Source organism: Cimex lectularius, unplaced genomic scaffold (genome assembly GCF_000648675.2).
Source record: "Cimex lectularius strain Harlan isolate CLEC.00 unplaced genomic scaffold, Clec_2.1 scaffold203, whole genome shotgun sequence".
NCBI lineage: Eukaryota > Metazoa > Arthropoda > Insecta > Hemiptera > Cimicidae > Cimex > Cimex lectularius.
Window position 1 is genome coordinate 38,378 of NW_019392774.1, and position 21,891 is coordinate 60,268.

Consider the following 21,891-nt stretch of genomic DNA (forward strand, 5'->3'; position numbering starts at 1 on the left):
ATTAGTTTAAATTTTTATAATTGTCATTTTTTTTCTTTTTTCACGAGCTTCCAGGGAAGCTCTCTCTAAAGGGGGAGGAGTTATATACGAGTATAAACATTGTGTTAAATAAATAATGTGATGACAATGCTAGGATGCAGGTGTTGCTCCTAGAATTGTCATCAGCACTCTCTCCCACTCTAGAAATTTTATAAGGATTTTCATTTTTAACAAACGTTAGTCTTAAGCCAGATTTCCAGAAAGCATATCGACGAGATTTGATTTAGATTCATAAAGTTCTGAATGTATATCAGTAACTTATTTGTAATTTCTTTGAATAAAAGTTTTTTAAAAACACGTTCGTCCAAAGAAATTATTTAACTTATATATATATTGTATAAATTTAAAAAACAGAACACGTCTATAAAAATGTGCGGTATAATTTGATAACATACCTGAAACCTGGTTTTCTAAAGCAGCCAGAAAAGTGCAGGCGTTCAAAGTGGAAAGAGTGGATGTAACGTGATCCTCGCAGGCTGCTATTAGTTCTTCGAGGCCCAGATCTTGCGCCATGCTCATAGTATCAAAAACACCGCTGTCCGTGAGTAGAATCTAAAAAAAAAGTAAGAAAAAAAAATATATATAATTAAGAAAAGTATTAAAAAAATACAAAAATCTTTTCTTTACTATTTTCAATGCATAATCAATTAACATGCCTAATGATAAAAATCTACCTTTCCAGTGTAGACGTACTGGAGAAATTGCCTGAAGATCTCAGGCTGGAAGTGGGGAAGTCTTATGGGGCTAGGTGTTCCTGGAGCGGTTTGGACAACGCAGCTACCTGGGATGCGGCAGATCTCGCCGCGTTTCGCCGACTGGAAGCTTTTACATCTAAAACAGAAAAAAAAGTTACTTTTAAAGTATACAACTAAACAGCAAACTGAAGGATATTCGTTATGAAGTATCAGGAAATTGGTTGGATGAGCATTAATGTTCCATTTCCGTATATCTTTAAAATCTTCCTCATCCCCTCACGTCACTAATGATCCCAATAAATGAACTGATACTGAGATAGAGAAAGAAATTTACAAAGAGAGCAAAGAGAGTGTGCAACGAAATAAAGATACAGAGAAAAATAACCAGAGAGAGAGTGAGTGGAGAGGCTGAGTAAGAGAGGGTGAGAAAATGGGCAAAGAAAGAGCGAAAGAGCTTGAGACAAAAAGACAAGAATACAAAGTGGGGTACAAAATTTGAATACAGAGAGAATGAGCCAAGAGAGAGATAGATAGGTTTATAGACATAGATATATAAAGGTCGATAGAGATAGATAGACAGANTATATATATATATATAGAGAGAGAGAGAGAGAGAGAGAGAGAGAGGAGAGATAGAGGAGAGAGAGAGAATGAGAGAGAGAAGAGAAAGAGAAACAGACAGACAGACACAAAAGGTTAGCTAAGAAGTATTTAAAGGAGAAAGATAGAAAGATCATAGGGAGAGGGGAAGGGAAAGAGTGAGAGAGAGAGAGAGCGAAAGAAAAACGAGAGACTGAGTAAGAGAGGGTGAAAAAATACAAAGTGGGCAAAAAAGGGACAGAACGAAAGAGCTTGTGCAAAAAGAGACATGTAATTGAGATACAGCGAGAAGGAGCCAAAGAGATTAAAACAAAAATAAAGAAAGAACCCTTAATTAACATAACTCAACCTGTACGCACTCCTCGATAACAAGAAAGTAATAACCCAAAAATCGTCATGGAAGAAAATAAAATTTCTTGTCGGTTTTTCAAGCCATTAAGCCATTGTCTTGCATATCTTTGATGTTTTGGTACGGCAGATTTATTTCCTCATTGTCAATTTACAAATTATAAGAAAAAGATGAGGGGCAAAACACCATAGTTCAGACGGTTTCTGTCGCTTGACCTAGCTTATAACGTCTGACAACTTATTAACATAGCAAAAAGTTGAAACGCGTCGGGCCAAGAATAACATTTTGTTGTAACAACTTATATAAACACACAAAAAAAACCCCGTAATGTTTACGAATATATATATATATATATATATACATGAAGGAAGAAAACCCTTAGAGCGCGTAAGCTTGTTGCTACGAGAGAAAAAGGAATTGCTAAGGGATAAATATTAAATTCCCTAAGAACTTCGTCGCGATGAATTTTTACAAGCGAAAAAAATGAAAGGGTGAGGACGGCGTTTTGGAACATTTTTCTTAATATCATTCTATAAAAGTCTCAGGGTTGATATGTGGCGTTAGTTAGTGTCAGGGCCGATCTTAAGGAAGAGGGAGTTGCCTGGCAACAGAGTAACGCCAACTCGAAACTCCTCAGTTTTGATACACTCACCTGAGCTCGTAAACCCCCGTTAAACCGGCATCAAACCCCTGGGTTAAACTTCTTTTGCTGTTTACCGGCTGGTTTCCTTGTTCTTCTTTAATTCAGCAATAGTGTTAACCTTTCCCCTGTCGAATTTGGCTTCTATCCGACAAGAAACTTTAGGAAAAGTTACTATGTCTTTTTCGATACAACTATTATCTACTACTTGGAATATTATTGAAATAAGATTGAACATACTTCTTTGTTAGGCCGACGCCAAGTCAAAATTCGGTTGCTGGGAGATCAAGGAAACAAGATCATGGGTAAAATAAAACTGCACAAAAGCGAACGAAAAGTCAGACCATTTTAAAATACTTTTTAAATATTATTTTCAACTAGAAAGCAGTGGATTGTACCAGGATTCGAACCCAGAAAATAAGTGTCAGACGTCCTAGTCTAACCACTAGGCTCCCTAATCGATCAATGCATGACTAAATACGAAATTTCTGTTATATGCCGCCATTATTAGAAATGAAAGTTTACAGCTGCAGAAGCTGTAACAGTTTACTAATCAACTTTGAAGTAGACGAAGCTTTAGGAATGGATTGTTCAAAGGGAGTTGAACCTCTTCAAAAAAGGTGACTCGAAAATTAAAAATCGGTAAGGTTCAGTTTGACGAGATTTTATGACAAAAAAATTAAGTTCCTTATTCCTAAATTGATCGGTAAAACGACACCAGTTGTCAACAGAACTTGGATTCTCTGTCGAAGGTATAACCTACATGACATTGGAAAAATAGAGATTCTGTGATGACAATAAGGAAGACTTCGTAATAAACTAATTGATTAAAAAAAATTATAGACAGGTATTATTATGGTTCACAGATGGATCCAAAATGGAACAAAAGTTAAGATTTAAATTTTGACCTAGAGAAACCTCTAGGACAATGAATTTTCCAAGTGGAGATCAATGCAGTAGAAGAAAGGGAGACATTCGTCACCATTTAACCCTAGTGTCAAAAAAGCTCCGAAATCTAACATTTTTGTACATCTGCTGGCTTCTACTCGATTAAACAGAAATAATTACAGTTAAGTAGTCTAACGGCTTCATCAGTTCCGTCGGCAAGAGTTATCTAGGTGGGTTTTTTTTTTACAAAGGCCAGTGATTGAAGGAGTGCACTGTGATTTGCTAAGGGACTTCCTCCCAGCACAATTAGAAGAAGATTCAACTTGATTTATGGTGAAGGCGTTCGGACAACAATGGCGGTCCTGTCGGTTTCGCTAGTTTCAAGAAGAAATATGTTCTCAGTCCACACATGGCAACTCCGAACCTAAATTTTTCTCTTAACTATGTATACTTTTCTTTCCAAAAGAAAGATGGTTTCAAATTATTTATGGTTTCCTTTTAATTGTATAATTTGTGATATCTCATACCAAAATGTTAGGGAATTTTATAGATTGAATATTAAGCCAGTTGGCAATACTGTCGTGTTTAGGAATATTTATTACATTCACTAATTTCGTGGTCCGCTTGACCAATAAATATACTACAATTAATTAAGGTTTTTAGTTGAGATAAAAAAGTCAATGGCACGAGCGGGATTGGAACGCTCGATCTTCGGCTGGTACGCCGCTGCTCTAGCACTTGAGCTATCGTGACTTCGATCCACTCGGACACTACTTTCGATCTCAACCCCACCTTTTGAATTTTCCCTCCTTTTTGCCATTTTTCAAATGTCGTGTAATCGGATTGGAGATAGCGGCGTATCTAGCCGAAGATCGTGGGTTCGAATCCCGCCCGTACCATTGACTTTTTTATCTCAACTAAAAACCTTAATTAATTGTAATATATGGTCAAGCGGACCACGAAATTAGTGAATTTAATGATTTAAAATGCAGTATACTTCACTAAAGCTCTCCTTGGCCATTTCATTTGTCGTCGAAAATCCAATCCGATTACACGACTTTTGAAAAATGGCAAAAAGGAGGGAGAATTCAAATGGTGGGGTTGAGATGGGAAGTTAGTGTCCGAGTGAATCGAGGTCACGATAGCTCAAGTGGTAGAGCAGCGGCGTATCAAGCCGGAGATCGTGGGTTCAAATCCCGCTCGTGACACTGACTTTTTAATTAATTAATTGTAATATATTAATTAATTGGCCAAGCGGACCACGAAATTTGTGAATTTTGTGATAATTAATTTATTTTAGGATGGCTTCAAATTATTTATGATTTCCTTTTAATTGTATAATTTGTAATATTTAATACCAAAATGTTAGGGAATTTTATAGATTGAATATTGAGCCAGTTGGCAATACTGTCGCGTTTAGGAATATTTATTACATTCACTAATTTCGTGGTCCGCTTGACCAATTAATATATTACAATTAATTAAGGTTTTAGTTGAGATATAAAAGTCAGTGTCACGAGCGCGATTGGAACCCACGAACTTGAGATACGCCGCTGATCTACCACTTGAACTATCGTGCCCTCGATCCACTCGGACACTAACTTCCCATCTGAACCGCACCATTTGAATTTTCCCTCCTTTCCATTTTTCAAATGTCGTGTAATCGGATTGGAGATAGCGGCGTATCTAGCCGAAGATTTCGAATCCCCCTCGTGCCATTGACTTTTTTATCTCAACTAAAAACCTTAAATAATTGTAATATTTATTACCTACGTTAATCGAAGGTGGGTTCTACCGGCTCTCCGTTATCCACACATGTACTGTTCATATAGTACAACGATTTTTTCAAGTTAGTAATTAAGAAAAATTTTAAAAATTGTATACTTGAAAATTTACTTGTGTTAATTTGTTAATACAGAGTCCTGATGAAGGCGATATATTCTGCCGAAAGCTCGACAGGAAAATAAATGTTGTTCCTGTCTTCCTGGCCTCATCCCCAATCTACCTTTTGGAAAGAAAAATATTTAAACTGAGAAGGCTGATCAATCACCAAAGAAAATATTAACTATGTATATTTTTCTATTCTTTATTGATTTAAATATGATTCAATTGATTTTTTTCCTCCGGGAGCACATGATTAAAGGCTTCGAGGAACGTGACAGGCCCAATGATTAATAGTATTAACTAGATTAAAAGGCCGTCTTATAGGATTTGCAAGTAGTTAAGAGAACACGTTTGCTCAAGCACTCTTCTATCTTTGGTATGATTTAAGGGCTAAAGTTGTGCGCGTGGATCTCCACGAGGATCTCCGACTCCGGCTAATCGCTGGTTTTAAGACACTACGAGCCGGATAATTCACGCAAACTGAGATTATCCCCCGAACACGATCTGGAGCATGTCCCGCATTAATGAACAACTTTAACGGGGATTTTGAAGTCGAGCAGGAATTGATTTAATAGCAGGTGCCAAGAGGAATTACCTAAAGTGAATCGGTTTGACCTAGTTGATTTTTTTATTAGAACAGTTCCAAATGATATATATTTTCTTACCATAAAAAACAGTTCTCGTGATCATCTAGTTATAAGTGCACAAGATAATTATAAATATAAATTACGATTAATTTGTCTAAATTTTCTTACTAATGAATAAGAAAATAAACTAGAAGAACGCCATAGAAGAAATAATCTGTCAATTTGGTTCCATTTTCCGTTTAGAGAAATTGTTTTTCAGTGCCTGTTAAAAATAAAACGATTCTACTTGAGAGAGAAAGAGAGAGAGAGTGAGTTACAACGAATGAGAATGAGGAAGTAACAAGTAATGAGAGAAAAAGAAAAGAGTAGGAAAATAGTGGAAAAAAGAGATCAGAGAGAAGGGACTAGAGAGATAGAAAAAGTAATGATATAAGGCTAGAGATAGAGAGAGAAAAGTTACTACGAATGAGAGCGCCATAAAAAAATTGAAAAAAATGAGATATGGTTGGATTAATTTAATTTATTATTTTATTTTAATATTTAGAATAAGATTGATTTAAGCTGGATGAATGGCAAAACAGATGGAACGCCCAGAATGAAAAACTAAAGATTTTAAAACCGACAGTCAAACCTTGGGTCCCTGAAATTTTCAGAAAGAAAGAATGCACTTACACGATTAAGGATAGACCATACCCGCCTAACACATGGACATCTCTTCATCGGCAAGAGACCGAGGAAATGCCCCATGTGCGGCGCAATTGTAACAGTAAGATATATTTTAGAATAATGCGAACAACTAGCGCCGCCCAGAACAACTATGGCCTTCCCAATGACATAACAAAAGTACTTAAGCAAAATAGTGCTTATAAACAGAAGGTCATTGATTACCTAAAATTAATCAAAGCGTATGGCTATATAAAACCCACCACACGTGGTAAACTCCTCTTATTTGTATGAATATATTTATTTGCGTGAATGTCGAAGTATGCATGGGTGTGGCTGTGACGGAATATCAAATATTCACAGGCCCACCAAATTAGTATAGGTATGTTATATATTTGTAGTATGATGTGAGGGGTCATTGGCATTTCGTTGATACTATACTTCCGAGGTGTAGTGGCTTGTCCAGAAAGAATGTATTTATTAGCGTGAGAGGTGATGCGTGAAAGGACGTGGCTGTCGAGGAATATCGAGTACTCCACAGGCCCGTCAAACAATTTAGGTTAGGATAGTTTAGTGTATGAGTGAAATTTGTAAATACCGTTTGAATGTATTTATTAGTGTGAAAGAAAGGAGGCCGCAAGATCACGATAATCTTTCGACCTCCAATTTAGTCGTAGTATAGGTTAGTAAATTAGTATGAATGTGAATTATGAAAATGTGTATAAATATTATATCTATGTATTTTAATTGGGAGGGTAACAACAAACAAGATAACGAATCTCCTGTTAGGTGAATCGGAAGGCAACAGTCGTTTAGTTGAGGCATAAGAAGGCTCAGAAAATAACTGGTAGTTAGCCGGCAAAAACAAAAAGAAAAAAGTTATATTTTGTTATTTAGAATAACCCCACCCATCGACTGACAAAGGAGAAGAAAGAGAGAGAAAAATACAAAAAAGGAGAGCAATAGAGAAAGAATAAGAGATCCATTGATTGATTTATGTTTTATTTACAGTCACTCCACTCGTACATCCATTGAATAAGAGGAATGAAGAGAAAGAGACAGAGAGAAAGATAGAGATAGAAAGACAGAAAGATAGGTAGATAATACAAGATTTATTGATAGATCTATTGATAAATAGTTAGATAATTAGATAGATAGAAAGAGGAAATGACAGGGAATGATCGCTAAGGAGGGAGACAAGGAATGAGAGAAAGGAAAAATACAGAATCAAGAAACAGAGAAGAAAGATAATAGGAACGTGAGAAAAAGAGAGAGAAGGGAGCGGTAATGAACCAGAAAGAAAAAGAGACATGGAAGGATAGAAGGAGAGAGAGAGTGAGTGAGTGAGCGAGTGAGTGAGAGAGAGAGAGAGAGTGAGAGACGGATATTGGAAAGGTGAAAAAGAAAGAGAACGGAATTTGGCTGATCAGGACGGAATAGGGCGAAGGAGAGTATTTCAATGCGGAAGTTGTAATGGGAGGCGATAGAAATTGAAACAGACATAGATAGATAGCTGAATGCGGGTAATATTAGATAGGAAGACTGCCAATTTCTCCAAATTTTGGAATAAGAAGGGTGTCTTGTAGGTTTAATCATCTTAAAGGGCATTTCTATTTTCTTAGAAAGTCATCAATATTTGTAGATTTGACTGGCAGACAAAGAGCTGAATTAATATCATCTAATGGTAGTATTGTAAATAGTAAATTTATTCCATCCCTTTCTTGGTATGGTTATGACCTCGTTTCACTCCGCAATTTACCATTTCTTCTTGAAACCATTGACTATATAAAGCCGTCGTTAAGCTTTTCTAGCATCACGTGATATATTTTTACGGTCAAAGGTTTCCATGCGGGCACGGAAATATAATCGGATATATTTCAAGGATCGGAATTATTCCAAGCGTTTCCTCCCTTTAAGAAAAAAGGGCCAGGGTTGTGTAAAAATTGGGATTGTTTATTTGAACAACCCTCCTCATATCAAGATGGCTTGGTCCCCTGTTGTCTATTAATCCTGATCAAGTTGGCTTTGGGTGAGCCTAATTAACAAATGAAAAAAATGGCTGCGGCTTTTGATAAATTTGAGTTTCTAAATATACTTCTTCCGTACTGCATGGCATTTAGAGATTAATAGGCTTTTCGAATTGCGTTCCAGCAGTCCTTTCATGCATGCTGATTTTTCTTTGGATAAAGGAGAGAAATTTAGTACTTTTTTAGTCGGAAATAAGACGAACAAAAACGAATTGAGATCTGGAAGCCCTTTTTCATAATTGAAAATAGGATTTGTCACAAATTAGCCAAGAAAAATTGCCAGAAACGAGAAGAAATCATTCACTTTTTTCTTCAATATACATTACATTCTTTTATCTTTTCAATTATTTTTTTAACGACAAAAAAATAGAAAACAGTGCCATTCCAAATGATCTTAGTTTGTCAAATCCTGTTTCAATTTCAACGATTACTGGATTATTTTATCACTTTCTAAATGGTCGTACGTTTTCCCAAGGCGCCACCTACAGATAAATGGGCGAGGGAGTTAATCTTCTCTTTCTTAACAGAAATCGCCGTTCGAAGGATTAGAAAAGAGTCGGCCGGAATTGACCAAAGTTGGATTACGCGTTCGGGGAAAGGTGTCACTGGGGGAAAAAGTCCGGGAAAAACACCCCATAGCAATTCGAAACTATTGGAAACGTTTTTCTAACCCATTAGAACTAATTACAAAAGGAAATTGATAAAAGCACACTAGACACAAAAACGTATCCGATATAAAATCACAAAACACTCAACCCTTATAAAATAATAATTCACTAGTTTTCGTGGTCCGCTTGACCAATTAATATCTTTCAATTAATTAAGGTTTTTAGTTGAGATAAAAAAATCAGTGTCACGAGCGGGATTCGAACCCACGACCTTCAGCTTGATACGCCGTTACTCCACCACTTGAGCTATCGTGATCTAAAGGGCCTGAGAGTGCTCTCAACACGACAAACAAGAATGATACATGGAATGCACACGGAAAACAAACACTTTGAGCCCCGAAGATGATCTCAATAAAGATCGAAATGTTGGCTCGATAAAGAAAATGTTTTTCTGAAACCTACGTCACACAACCGCATCTCACGATTTCCGAATATCATTGACTAACGGTCACTAAACACCACATATTTCAGGCAATGTTTCTGTTGTGTTTTTCAGTTAAATTCGAAGGTATGTTCTATCCAAATAGTTCATCATCTTTCAGGACCGCGCTCTTTCAAACTACCATCTTCTCTGAGAAATAATGTTTTCCTTAAAAGTAGAGACCTATAAATTATACTTTAGGGATATGTGAGAGAAGTAGGAGAGATAGAAGAGAGAAAGAAGGAGAGATAGAAGAATGGAGATAAGTGGGAGAAGAGGGAGATAGGAGATGGGCGAGGGAAGAAAGAGAGTTAGACATTAAATTGCAAGTTTACGTATTATTATTACGATGCAAGTAATAAAAAAAGGGGAAAAGCCTGGAAACTGAACTTTTTTTGCTGTGTATTTTCGTATAAGTTAGCTCAGTATTTTCTGAAGAAGCAGGTACACCTCTTTTTCAAAGCATTTATATATCAAAATAGCACCAAATTATTGCCGGATACTGGAACCTCTTTCTAATTTCATGTTTTAAAAGCTACTCCAATAATATTTTAAGATTCTTTTATCGATTATTCCTTTGTAATGAGATGGCTATATTTTTAAAAATATTCTTTAACATTTAATCAAATTACAATGTCACGACTTAAACCAGCTCGCCGTAAAAAGTCTAATTATGTCTGCTGATTGGATTAAAGAAAGAGGGCACGCTTAATTTTCTAACTCCATAGCAATTTTTGAGGAAATTGAACTTCGTAATTAACGTGAGGGGCGTTACTAGTTCGCAAGTGGGATTTTCTTCCTTCAAAGTTTATTAGTTAAGTCCCCCGCTTTACGTGAAATAAGGTAAATTAATTTGAACAGTTTAGATTGGGTTTTCGTCCTATTTTCTGAAGGTTATCACACTTGTTTTTCTTTTCTATTTATATAATGAGAGAGAGAGAGAGAGAGAGAGAGAGAGAGAGAGAGAGAGGGGGGGGGTATCTGAAAAAGCTTGGAAATTAAATAAAGTTCCGTGGTAAATTAGTGTCTGGAAGGTCTCCCCAGTGACGGAGAAACCGCATTTAAAAGCAGGCCTTTTAACTCCATTTGGAAGAGTCTAGAGTGCAATAGCCTCCAGTACGAATTCTTATTGTTAGTGGAAAAAGTTGATAAATAATAAATTTTCTTACAACACGTTATAGATACGGATACGGGTCGGTCTCCGAGGGAAAGTTTCACAGAGGAGGTCTCTTAAACTACAATACCGAAAGGTATTTCGACCATAACTCAAACTCGGACGCCGAGCGGGGCCAAACTTGCACCATACAACTTCCACCGCGATTACATAAATCAAAACAACTTTACCGATCCTAGCTGTCGTTTGAAAATACCATTACACGTTTCATCCATACACGGTGTACAGGGGTAATAACAACATCTGTTTTTATCTTGGTTCTTTGAATTTGTTGCTGCGTGAAAGCTCTATAGCTAACTAAGAATCCGAGTCTTGAAAAAATCAAGAAGTACAATAACAACAAAGCACAAAAATACAGTGATAACCTCTACAACCTGGGCAATTAGTTTAATAAACTGCACCTAATTTAAAATTGTTTTCAGATCACTAGTTTCGTGGTCCGCTTGTCCAATTAACATCTTTCAATTAATTGAGGTTTTTAGTTGAGACAAAAAAGTGAGTGAAAAATGGCAAAAAGGAGGGAAAATTCAAAAGGTGGGGTTGAGATGGGAAGTTAGTGTTCAAGGTCACGATAGCGCAAGTGGTAGAGCAGCGGTGTATCTAGCGGAAGATCGTGGGTTCGAATCCCGCTCGTGACACTGACTTTTTTATCTCAACTAAAAACCTTAATTAATTGAAATTGTTTTCAGTATTAGAATTAGAAAAGAACAGTGTTGGTGTTTAAAATTGTGGTAATTAATAATAATTAAATAATTAATAATAAATGCTGTATTAATTCAAAATGTTTAAAAAACAAACATATATTCCATAACATAAAATAACATCATGGATAAAAACCGTCTGGAGGAAAATTGTTGGAAAATTGAAAAAATTCGTATTGTCCATTGTGTGTGACAAATGAGGTGTATTTACGACTATCATCCACAGGTACATGGAAATATCCATTTTTGAGGTTAAGCGTTGAAAATATTTTTGTCCCAAAAAGGTTATCGATTTGATCATCCATTAATGGGCATGGGTGGCAATCTCTCAGGATCTTTTTATTTAGCCTCCTGTAATCTACACACAAACGTACTTCCCCAATTTTCTTTTTTTCCAGTACTAATGACTAGAATATTCGGATGTCGAGTGTTGTATAATTCCATCTTCTAGCCATTTCTTGACTTGCTTTTCTACAGTTTCTCTCTCTACCGGAGCCAATCGTCATGGTCTATGACTAACCGGGATATCATCTGTCAGCACCTGTCTTAACTTCACATCTGTAGTTTTTGTAGGCATCTCACGGTATTGTTCTTTCAAACTGTGAATCGTGCTACTGAATTTCGGCATCTAAATCCATGACCACGTCTTGATTTATGCAATAGATTTGGAATTCATCTTCCTCTTTGTTTTTCTTGATACCCACGATCCGTCCCCCTTTTACGTGGAAGGCAACATTGGAAATACATGGTTTTCCTAAAAGCATTGGGTAGTTCATTATGTCGACTGGATGGAAAATAGCACCGTCCTGATCATTCTCGACACGAATTGCGCTTATAGTTGTACCAAGGGTCTTCAACTTTTCTCTTCCAATTCCTCGTAGAGTTGTGGCATTTGTCGAACATGTTAGTCAGTTATACGCACAAGATGACTTTATCAGATTTAAGTCTGATGCAGTGTCTAGTAAAGGCTTGACTGACTCGTTTCCTAATGCTACCCGAATTGTCATGTTGGTAGTTCCGTAAACTGAATCGTTAGGTGAAGTAACTGTTAACGTCATAGGATTTAATGGGCCTCTTCCTGAATGGGTTGCACAGTATATTTCTTGGTGCCCGAAATTGTTGCATGTAAAACATTTTGGGTCTTTTCCCTTCCGAAAAAGAAGGGCAGATCCGAGATACGTGGTTCTTTGCTCCACAATTGTAGCAAATGTGTAGTGATTAGTAGTGCTAATCGATAATTATTCAGAAATTGTGAGATGAGGTCTGGTGTGATGTAGGTTTCAGAAAAACATTTGCTTTATCGTGCCAACGTTTCGATCTTTATTGAGATCATGTTCAGGGCCTGGGATTTACAAACATTGTTTACATTTAACAAATATTGCATTGTATAAATTAATTCACTTTTCCATATCCTAAATGTATTGACAGACCGCATCTCACGATTTCTGAATAATGATTGTAGTAAATTTTAGTTGTTGGGAGATATGATTTTGGTCGATCATCGTCTCGACGAAGAAGATCGTTCTCTTTGTATGTACTTTGCCGTTGCCTTTCTTAAATTTTCAAACATACTCAGCTTTTGTTTGAATTTCTGGATCGTCGTTGCACCCCATAGGATAGTTTTTTGCATAGGGCTGTCGTCTAGGTTTTCGATAATGCATTCGAAAACACATTTCAATTCGACGTTTCCCTGCTTGGCAATGTCCGACATATTATATAAATATTGATTCAGGGATTCGTCGTGTCTAGGGCGTCTAGAAGCTAACATTTCGTGAACCTTCTTCGAGTCCAATTTAGGTGAAAATTCGTCCAATAAGGACTTTTTAAAGTTTTTCCAGGTCTGTGCGTCGTTCGAATATTTTATGTACAGGTTAGCTGAACCTTTCAGTAACCTTCTGGCATAGATGACTTTCTGAATCACGTTTTTCGATTCTTCATCTCCTGAAAACGTGTCCAACGACTCTTCGACATCTCTGAAAGTGATCGTGGAAGAACTAACCTTTTTGGTGTATCGTGTGTTGGTCATACGTGTGTTCTGGTCGATATTCCTCGGAGTTACCGAGTCCAGGTGTTCCTCGGCTTCCCCTTCGACAACTACTTCCTTTCCGCCGCCATACGTCGTCCTCTTGGTTGTAGGCATCTTCTCACGCGTACACAAAGTTGCTGCCCCTAATAATCGCGGCCCCCAAATTTTGTGGGTGAGTAACTAAGTGGTAGGCACTACTTGCAAAACAAACACTTTATTAACAAGATATGGCTATACATTATGCGTCGTTCGTCTTCTCTGCTTGCGCTTACACGTCTTCCGCCACTCTTACTTAAAAAAACTGTTAAAACACAACCGTCCTTTTCTCCTCACTAGCGTTCTCTTCAGCTACACCCGGAGGGCAAATTGGTCCGAGATGCTCTCTTCCTACATATACAACCAAAAGAACAGAATAACTTGTTCGGCTAGAATAGCAATAGCATTGGTGGAAGATGGAAAAAGCCAAGCCGAGAGTGGTTAACAATCCCAGACTATATATGTCCAAGATACTGGAGGTTACTCAACAAGACATGGGTCAGGTCGCCATCGTGTCCCATCTCAGAGAGATGATTGTATTATTATTTCGAATGTGTGCCCTAATTGACATTCTACCTCTGTTGAGACCAAACAACGACTTCAACAAGTTATAAATGTTAATGTCAATTTACGTACTACAAGGCGAAGATTTTCAGATGCTGGGTTACGTGGGAGAAGGCCTGGGAGTGGTCCATAAATTTAGACAAGGAAGACAACAGCTAGCTTATGTTTTGCAAGCAATCACATTGGTTTGTGCAAGATTAGACTAAAACCTTGTTTTCGGATGAGTCAGTTTTTTATTTGAAGTTTTCTGACGGCCGAGAGAGGCTTTGGAGAACAACAGAAGAGCGATATATCCCCTCAACATTTTCACTCTGGAGAAGCTATGGAGGTGGTGGTGTTAGGGTTTGGCAGGCACATGAATGGAAGTTCGCACAAACTTGATCTTCATGGAGAGTTCCCTACATTCAAGATGTGTTATCGGAAGAAGTTGTTTCTTATATGCCACTAATTGGCGACGGTTTTATCTTTATGCATGACAATGAAGCTAGAATCGTTGATGGATATTTGGAACAGGCTCAAATTCAATGTTTGAAGTAGCCAGAATGTAGTCCCGACTTAAACTCTATCGAACACCTTTGGGAGGAGTTGTCAAAAAAGGGTAAAAAGTCGCCCAGTGATGCCAGAGAATTTGCAAGTATTAAGCATGGCGCTGTTGGAGGAGTATGATAACTTTATACCAGTACAACATAAACTTCATAAAATCGATGCCACGTAGAATGCAAGCAGTGATCAACGCAAGAGGAGGAATACTCCGTACTGAATTGAATATTTTCTTCATTGTTGCAAAACATGTTTTACTAAGCGTAATTTTTCATTTAATTTTTTATTTAGTTATATTTTATACTTTTCTTTAAAACACATAAACATAAAATTAAAAATTATAACGATTACAAGTAATTACTAAGAAAACGAGGGAGGCTACTTTTTGTTCCCTGTCAGTGTAATTTTAGAAGCAGTGGAATAGGTAGTATGTTTTAGCTGGCTGTCTAATTAACATTTTTACCGTCTTTTTCATTATCCATTATTTATCTGCATTGGCCAACGAGTCAAACAGCGCTTTGCAAGTTTTAATCCGTCGAGGTTCAATCGTAAATTGTTTCTTATTATCTGTGTCTTTGTTATTTTTTCCTTATCTCTCTTTTATCGTTTTTTCTTTATTATATTTCTACCAATTTCCTATCAGATAAGCGCAAATACAAGTATTAAAAAAATGATAAGCAACAGAACTCCACTTAAAGAGTGTTATGTACATTAGTTTTTGTACTACGTTTTCACCGTCTTTAATTCTTTCTTAGTTTATCGATTATTGATGAGCATCGTTCAACGTGTCAAACGGCGCTGTGCAAACTTAAATCCGTCGAAGGCCACTTGCAAGATGTTTTTTATTATCTGGTACTTTTATTACCTGGTGCTTCCGCCGTTCGTCCCTTTCTCTTTTAACTGAGTTTTTCCCGTTATATTTTTATCAATCTACCAGATTCACTTGTAAGTTGTTTATATAATCTGTGCCTTTTGTTATCTTTTACTATGTCTCATTCTCTTTTTTCCTTTACATTTCTCTCAATCTGCCATCAGGCTGGAATGTGGGAGAATGGAATCTGTCTTTCTACTCTGGTATTTCATATCAGTTATAAAAGTTCGGATGAGTTTGCGGTCTAAAGGAGCCAAGAAAGAAAGTACGGTTGAAGTTGAAAAACTAGTATATTTGACTAAATATTTACATATATACAGATTGCAACCTGACTTTTTACATTTGTGTTAGAAGCGAGAAAGACACTGGGCTATTAACATATTATAATATTATATATTATAACCTTCTACAATCGTAACATTCTAATCATTTTGCATTGTTTAGCCTGTGGGGAAAAACTGATAATAAAAAAACCGCTGACACTTTTCATTCATGGTAATGATTTTAAATTATGTGAACGATTTAAGACTACTTTGAGTGTGAAGCACCTCTTTGATAGATAACAATAAGTACGGTTGAATTACAAATTTCGAATTTTTCGAACCTATTTTTCAATTTGAGAATTTTAATTTGGTGACTGTAAATTGATGCAAATATAATCCATCATGTTGTTTTGAACAAACTCCGGTCAATGTAAATACAAAAGGCAATATGTACTTAGTTAAACTTCACGCCCATCGGTGGTCTCATAATTGACCGTACTTTAGTACTGTCTTGCGCTATTTCTATTTCATCCTTACTGTTTTAGCAAGACGATTTACCTTTATTTGGATTTGTTAATATACATCACCACAATGCTTCTGTTCTAAATACGACTTCATTTAGTAACATTTGAAAACCTTCTGATCTCTTTTTTCTAGTAGTATAGAATTTCATTATTTCAAATAGAAGAGTCGATTTTACAGCTTGTTCTTATTAACTTCAATCTGATTTCTTCTCTTTTCTGAGGCTTAAGCCCTTCCGACTTGGTGCCTTATAAAGGGTGCCCATAAAGTAGCGGTGGAAACGTTTGTCATAGTAGGTCCGTATATTTTTAAATAAATTTTCCGTCAGATTTGAGCCGCGGCGCGGCGTGGGTCGGGAGAAAAATCATCAAGAGAGCCGGGAGAAAAGTTGAATTATTCAAAGGGGAGGCAATAAAAATTCGAAAGGGGTAGAAAGGAATAAAAGTGATTTGCTATGAAAATGCGACCGTGCCGAGAGGAAGACGGAAAATGAGAAGGTAAAATCCTTGCCAATCAAAGTTATGAATAAGGGGTTGAATAAAAGAAGAATTTTGCCCATTTTTTCACATCCTCCCGTACGGGGATTATATTTATTTTTATTTCTTTGTACAAAGAAAAGGTCATTTCTATAACTTAGCCTGTTAGTGAAGAATTCCAACAACTAGACTGTTGTCAATTAAGAAACACCTTGAAGTTAAATTTTTAAAGAAAAATTCAATCGGAGCTTTCCTTTTACATTTCCATCACCATGGTCATTATTATCACTTAAGGAAAGAAAATTTCTTACTGTTCGGATAAGACGTAAGTTCGGGAGTTCATTAACTTTGTGTGACAATATAAGAAGCCTAGGGTTTTCTTTGATGCCGCAGTCATAAGAGCGGGAAAGTGTTAATGATTGTCTAGCACCTGGAAGGAAAAGAATGTATGTCTGTTCCTTTTTCATGTTGGAAGACAAAATTACTCGTAAAGACCAACTAGCAAAATCCGTCCATCGTCTTTACTTCAACTCATTCAACCATGGGCTAAATAGGATGGTACATAAATGCCATTCTCTTTGGATATACCGAATTTATTTATTTTTTAAAGGACTAGTATAATTTTCTTTCACTTGATTTCATATGATGACTGTTTTATTTCACTTCTGTAATGATGTTTCCGAAATGTGTATGTGGAATGTAGCCATTTAGGTTTAACTTATTCTTCTTCTATCTCTATATTCATATATTTTTCTTTCCTTTTCACTTCATTTTCTCTATATTGTACGATTTTTCACTCTCCTTTAAATTGCAGAGTCGTTTATCCTCTGCTCAATATCTTTCTTCCCAACTCTTTCTTCCCGCGAGCACACCATTTCTCTCATTTTTTTAGTAGCTCTCTCTATATATCTTTGACTTTCTCCTTCTCACTCTCTCACACTCTATCACTCACTATGTCTCTCACTATTTGTCTCTTTTTTACTTCTCGGTTTTCTCTCTCCTCTCTTCCCCCTCTCTCTCACTCTCCTCTATTCTCTCTTTCTCATTCTTTCACGTCTGTTTCTCTCTATTCTCTCTCTCTTTCTTTTTTTCTGTCGCTGTATCTCTATTTCTTTTTTCTCTCTCATCTCTCTCTATCTTCGTTTCTTTCTTCTTGTTCGTTTGTAACGCCATCATTCTTCCTAAAACACTCTATCTCCTGTCTCTCTTTCTTTCTTTTTTCTGTACTTTTCTGATTCCCTCTCTACCTCTGTCTCTCAATATCGCTTCCTTCCTGCCGCTCCCTCCCCTTTTTTCTCTCTCTTATTTTCCTGTCTCTATCTTTTTCTTTCTTTTTTCTGTACTTTTCTCATTCCCTCTCTACCTCTCTCTCTCAATATCGCTTCCTTTCTGCCACTACCTCTCTCCTTTTCTCTCTCTTTCTTTCTTTTTTCTGTACTTTTCTCATTCCCTCTCTACCTCTCTCTCAATATCGCTTCCATTCTGCCACTCCCTCTCTCTCCTTTTCTCTCTATTTCTTTCTTTTTTCTGTACTTTTCTCATTCCCTCTCTACCTCTCTCTCTCAATATCACGACCTTTCTGTCACTCCCTCTCTCCTTTTCTCTCTGTTTTTTCCTGTCTCTATCTCTTTATCCTTTTGTCTGTCTGCTTTTCGCTCTTACTTTCTCTTATTCTCTCCAGTTTAGACGTTCTTATACTGCTTCAAGTGACAAAACTATTCTCGAGTAACCTAACAAAACCGTTCAAAATTTTGATAATGGTTTACGAATTGCTTTCATATAAAACTAGGGCTTTGTGGGAAATTGTATGGTCGGGTTCCTTTCCTGAGGATACGGTGAGTCGATCATGTCACCAAACTTTACACGCTAACAAAACACCTCAACTAAGCTCCACCCTTTAGTAGAAATGTTGGTTGTGTGGGCGTGGATTCACTTCAAGTGTCCCCAACTCCTGGGCGATAAATTGAATCGAGAGACCAATATATATTAAATCCGTTTTCGAGGGTGGTAAACAGCAAGTGGTCTAAGTTAGTTTAGGGCTCCATTAACGGAACTATAGTCGGAACAGAACGGAGTTAACATAACGTCTTTAGTGGCCCCAAAATGCTTTCCGAGTTACGCTAACAGAATTTCGCGACCCGCTCTACGTCGCCCTCGTGTTCCGAAGGTAACTTCGTTAACCTGTCGCCCCACCGGCAAAAACGCAATCGATTCCCGTCTACGCACTCCTTCAACCGGGATCGGATACAAATTGGATTTCCGGCGTCAGCTCGGAAGACTTGCAACCTCCAAAACGCTTTTTCGCTTATTGCGCTTTGAAGAAGGGGGCCTGACGGAGTGAGCAATATCTTTTGGTCTATGATCCGTTAAAAATCTTCGATGCCAACAGATCAAAATCAATTTTTTTTTAATTATCATGCAGAACATCGCACCTTTATTGTCAAAGAAAATAAATATCAACATCTTCATTAAGATCATTCAATTAATTAAGGGTTTCAGTTGAGATAACAAAGTCAGTGTCACGAGCGGGATTCGAACCCACGACCTTCGGCTTAATACGCCGCTACTCTACCTCTTCGTTTAGAAATGTGTGATGATTAGTGACCGTTACTCGATGATTGTTCAGAAATCGTGAGATGCGGTCTGGTGTGATGTTGGTTTCAGAAAAACATTTTCTTATCGTGCCGTTTCCTAGATTCTGTAAACAAATTTCAACTCCAAATGGACAAGAAGAAAAAGGCCCTGAAGATGATCTCAATAAAGTTCGAAACGTTGGCACGATAAAGAAAATGTTTTCTAAAACCTACATCACACCAGACCGCATCTCACGATTTCTGAATAACCTTCTTCGTTTAATTCGACGCTTTTTTAATTAAATTTATTATTGACAGTAATAGAAAAAGGTTGAGAGTTCATCAATTCTTTCGTGTAACACCCCTGTAATTCATACATACAACGATTGGCCTGGACACTGGTACACCGAAATCCGAAAAATCCTTCTATGTTTACACGTGGAATTAAGGGTAAGATAAATTTAGTGAGCGCGAGCAGTAAGCAACTAAAATGAGCTAATCATTTCATTGAGTGTGCTGTTTTGTTTGGATTTTATTCAATCGTTGCAAAGCTATTTAATTTTTATTTATGCAAAATATTGTGAAAAAATTTACATTTTATGAGAATGTACAATATATAAGTGAGATAAATAAAGATAAAATCAAGAAAAACTTTTATTTTATATGTCCGATTATGTACTTTACCTCTTTCCCGTCTAACCAGCTTTCTGTCAGAAATACACTCTCTCTCTTTACATGTTATTCTTTTCTGGATCAATTTTTGCCCTACTTGCTAATTTGGATTCGGCTCTTCCGGATAGGTTTCTGTCTCGTGCACCTTCTTCCAGCCATTTCTCTTGTTATTTATTAGTTATTTATGACCCGAAGAATTACAGCTCATGACTTGGTTTATTGAGGAACTAATTTTTATAACAAAATAATAATTCTTACATAATTTAGCCATGATACTATCATTTTGCAGTTTAAAAATAATATATTTGAAATTTATAAGAGAGGGGGTTGGGATTTTTAAAAACTTTCAAAAGAGTCGCATTAAAAAAACGGGTTAGTACGGGGGAAAACGTTTACCTCCGCACCTTTGGTGCAATTTTATAATCCAATTTAATATTGGATAGATTCCAGAAATGAGGAAGTTGCGGTGCGTTATATGTAAATCTGGGGATCGTCCCCGTGTTTATCAGGGGTTCGAGGACAGGACATTAATCAAGGAGCTGATAGGGGTTGCAGGCCGGGTCCTACCTCGGCTCTGATGGGATTCGGAGCAAACAGAACTTTGTTCAAACAAGACCCAGTAAAATTTTACAATTTAACGAGGCGAAAGGGTGCTTTTTTCATGTATTTTAATCCGAGACAATATGACAGAACTTTACATGTGCCTAAAAATTCTGGTAAAAATTTTATTGGGCAAAGTGACTTGGAAAATATACAAAACAGCCCAAACAATTTCTTGATTCGTCAAAAAAAAACCAGGAAGTCAGTTAAGTGAACATATAAAAATACATTTAGTAGCAAACGAAAGAAAATAAATCAAAATCAAACTACTATAACTAGTATAATACAAAATATACAACATAATATTTCACAAAACAAAAGAACCGCGAAATTAATTACTTTAAAAAGTAGATAAAAGACTTTGCTTATATATTAATCAACATTGAACAATAAAATTCATAATTTACTTTTATTTTATCTCTGTATACAGATTTGATTGTTTTTAAAGTTAGTTAGTTAAAATTAGTTAAAACTTCTTAAATTAGTTAAGCTTAGTTAAAATGTATTGAACTCTTTTTGTTTCGAATGTCAAAAGAGCTTGTTTCAAACGATAAAAAAAATCGCAGATGATATTCTCTTGTCTGGGGTTGTTCGGAGGGTATTTTCTCACTTTAGAAGCCACGATCCCCGTTATGGCCCGGGGCTTAATCAAGCTCCGGAAGAAAGCCCCATCAGAAAACTTACACTTGATCCCTGACAATTCCACGCTTAAAGCGGAGATGGCAGAGGAAGAGGAAATAAAAGAGGACCCAGGGTAAAACTCAGATGGAATGACTTTCTCTCATCTTTTAGTTTTTCCTTTGGACCGGCTTCGAGCGTCTCCCTTGTTTTTCCATGCTGTAAAAATGCGAGGAAGCTCGAGAAGACAAAAAAGAACAACACTTCAAGTTTACGCACAGGGTTTCATCGAATAAATTGACTCCTCGTAAAATTTCACACAATGGAGCATAAGTTGCATGCTCTTTAACACATCAAGACTTTTTTGAATTATCTTCTAATTTAAAAAAATGTGAATAGAGAGAGATGCGAGAAAGAGAGAGAGAAGAGAGAAAGAATGAGTGAGTGAGTGAGAGGTAGAGAGAGAGAGAAAGAGAGAGAGAGTTAGTGAGTGAGTGAGAGAATGAATGAATGAATGAATTGTTTATTATCCTGAAGCTTACATAAGACCATAGGGTCCTCTCTTACCGAAGTCAGGAAACTTAATGTTAACATTTTGTTTTATTCAGCTCTAACAGATAATTATATCAATTTATCGTAATTTCTTCATTCTAATTTTCATTTTTACAAGGTGCCTTTCTAATTATGGCTTAAATATAACAATGATAATTTAATGTGCACCAGTATTAAATAACAAATAAATAAATAATACATAGTGTTAATAATTAATAAATAGCAAATTTAGTAATAAATAA

The 21,891-nt window shown here is 36.5% G+C and overlaps 1 protein-coding gene across 2 annotated transcripts in view; it reads right to left on the minus strand.

Moving 5' to 3' along the window:
- LOC106672966 overlaps nt 1-21,891 on the minus strand; it is a 58,230-nt gene that overhangs the window by 6,012 nt on the left and 30,327 nt on the right. For both annotated transcript variants that reach the window (XM_024227600.1, XM_014404833.2), the window contains exons 3-4: nt 714-870; nt 435-591 (exon numbers count right to left, since the gene is read on the minus strand). In XM_024227600.1, the coding sequence (XP_024083368.1) occupies nt 435-591; nt 714-870 (314 nt within the window). The remainder of the gene's footprint in view (nt 1-434; nt 592-713; nt 871-21,891) is intronic.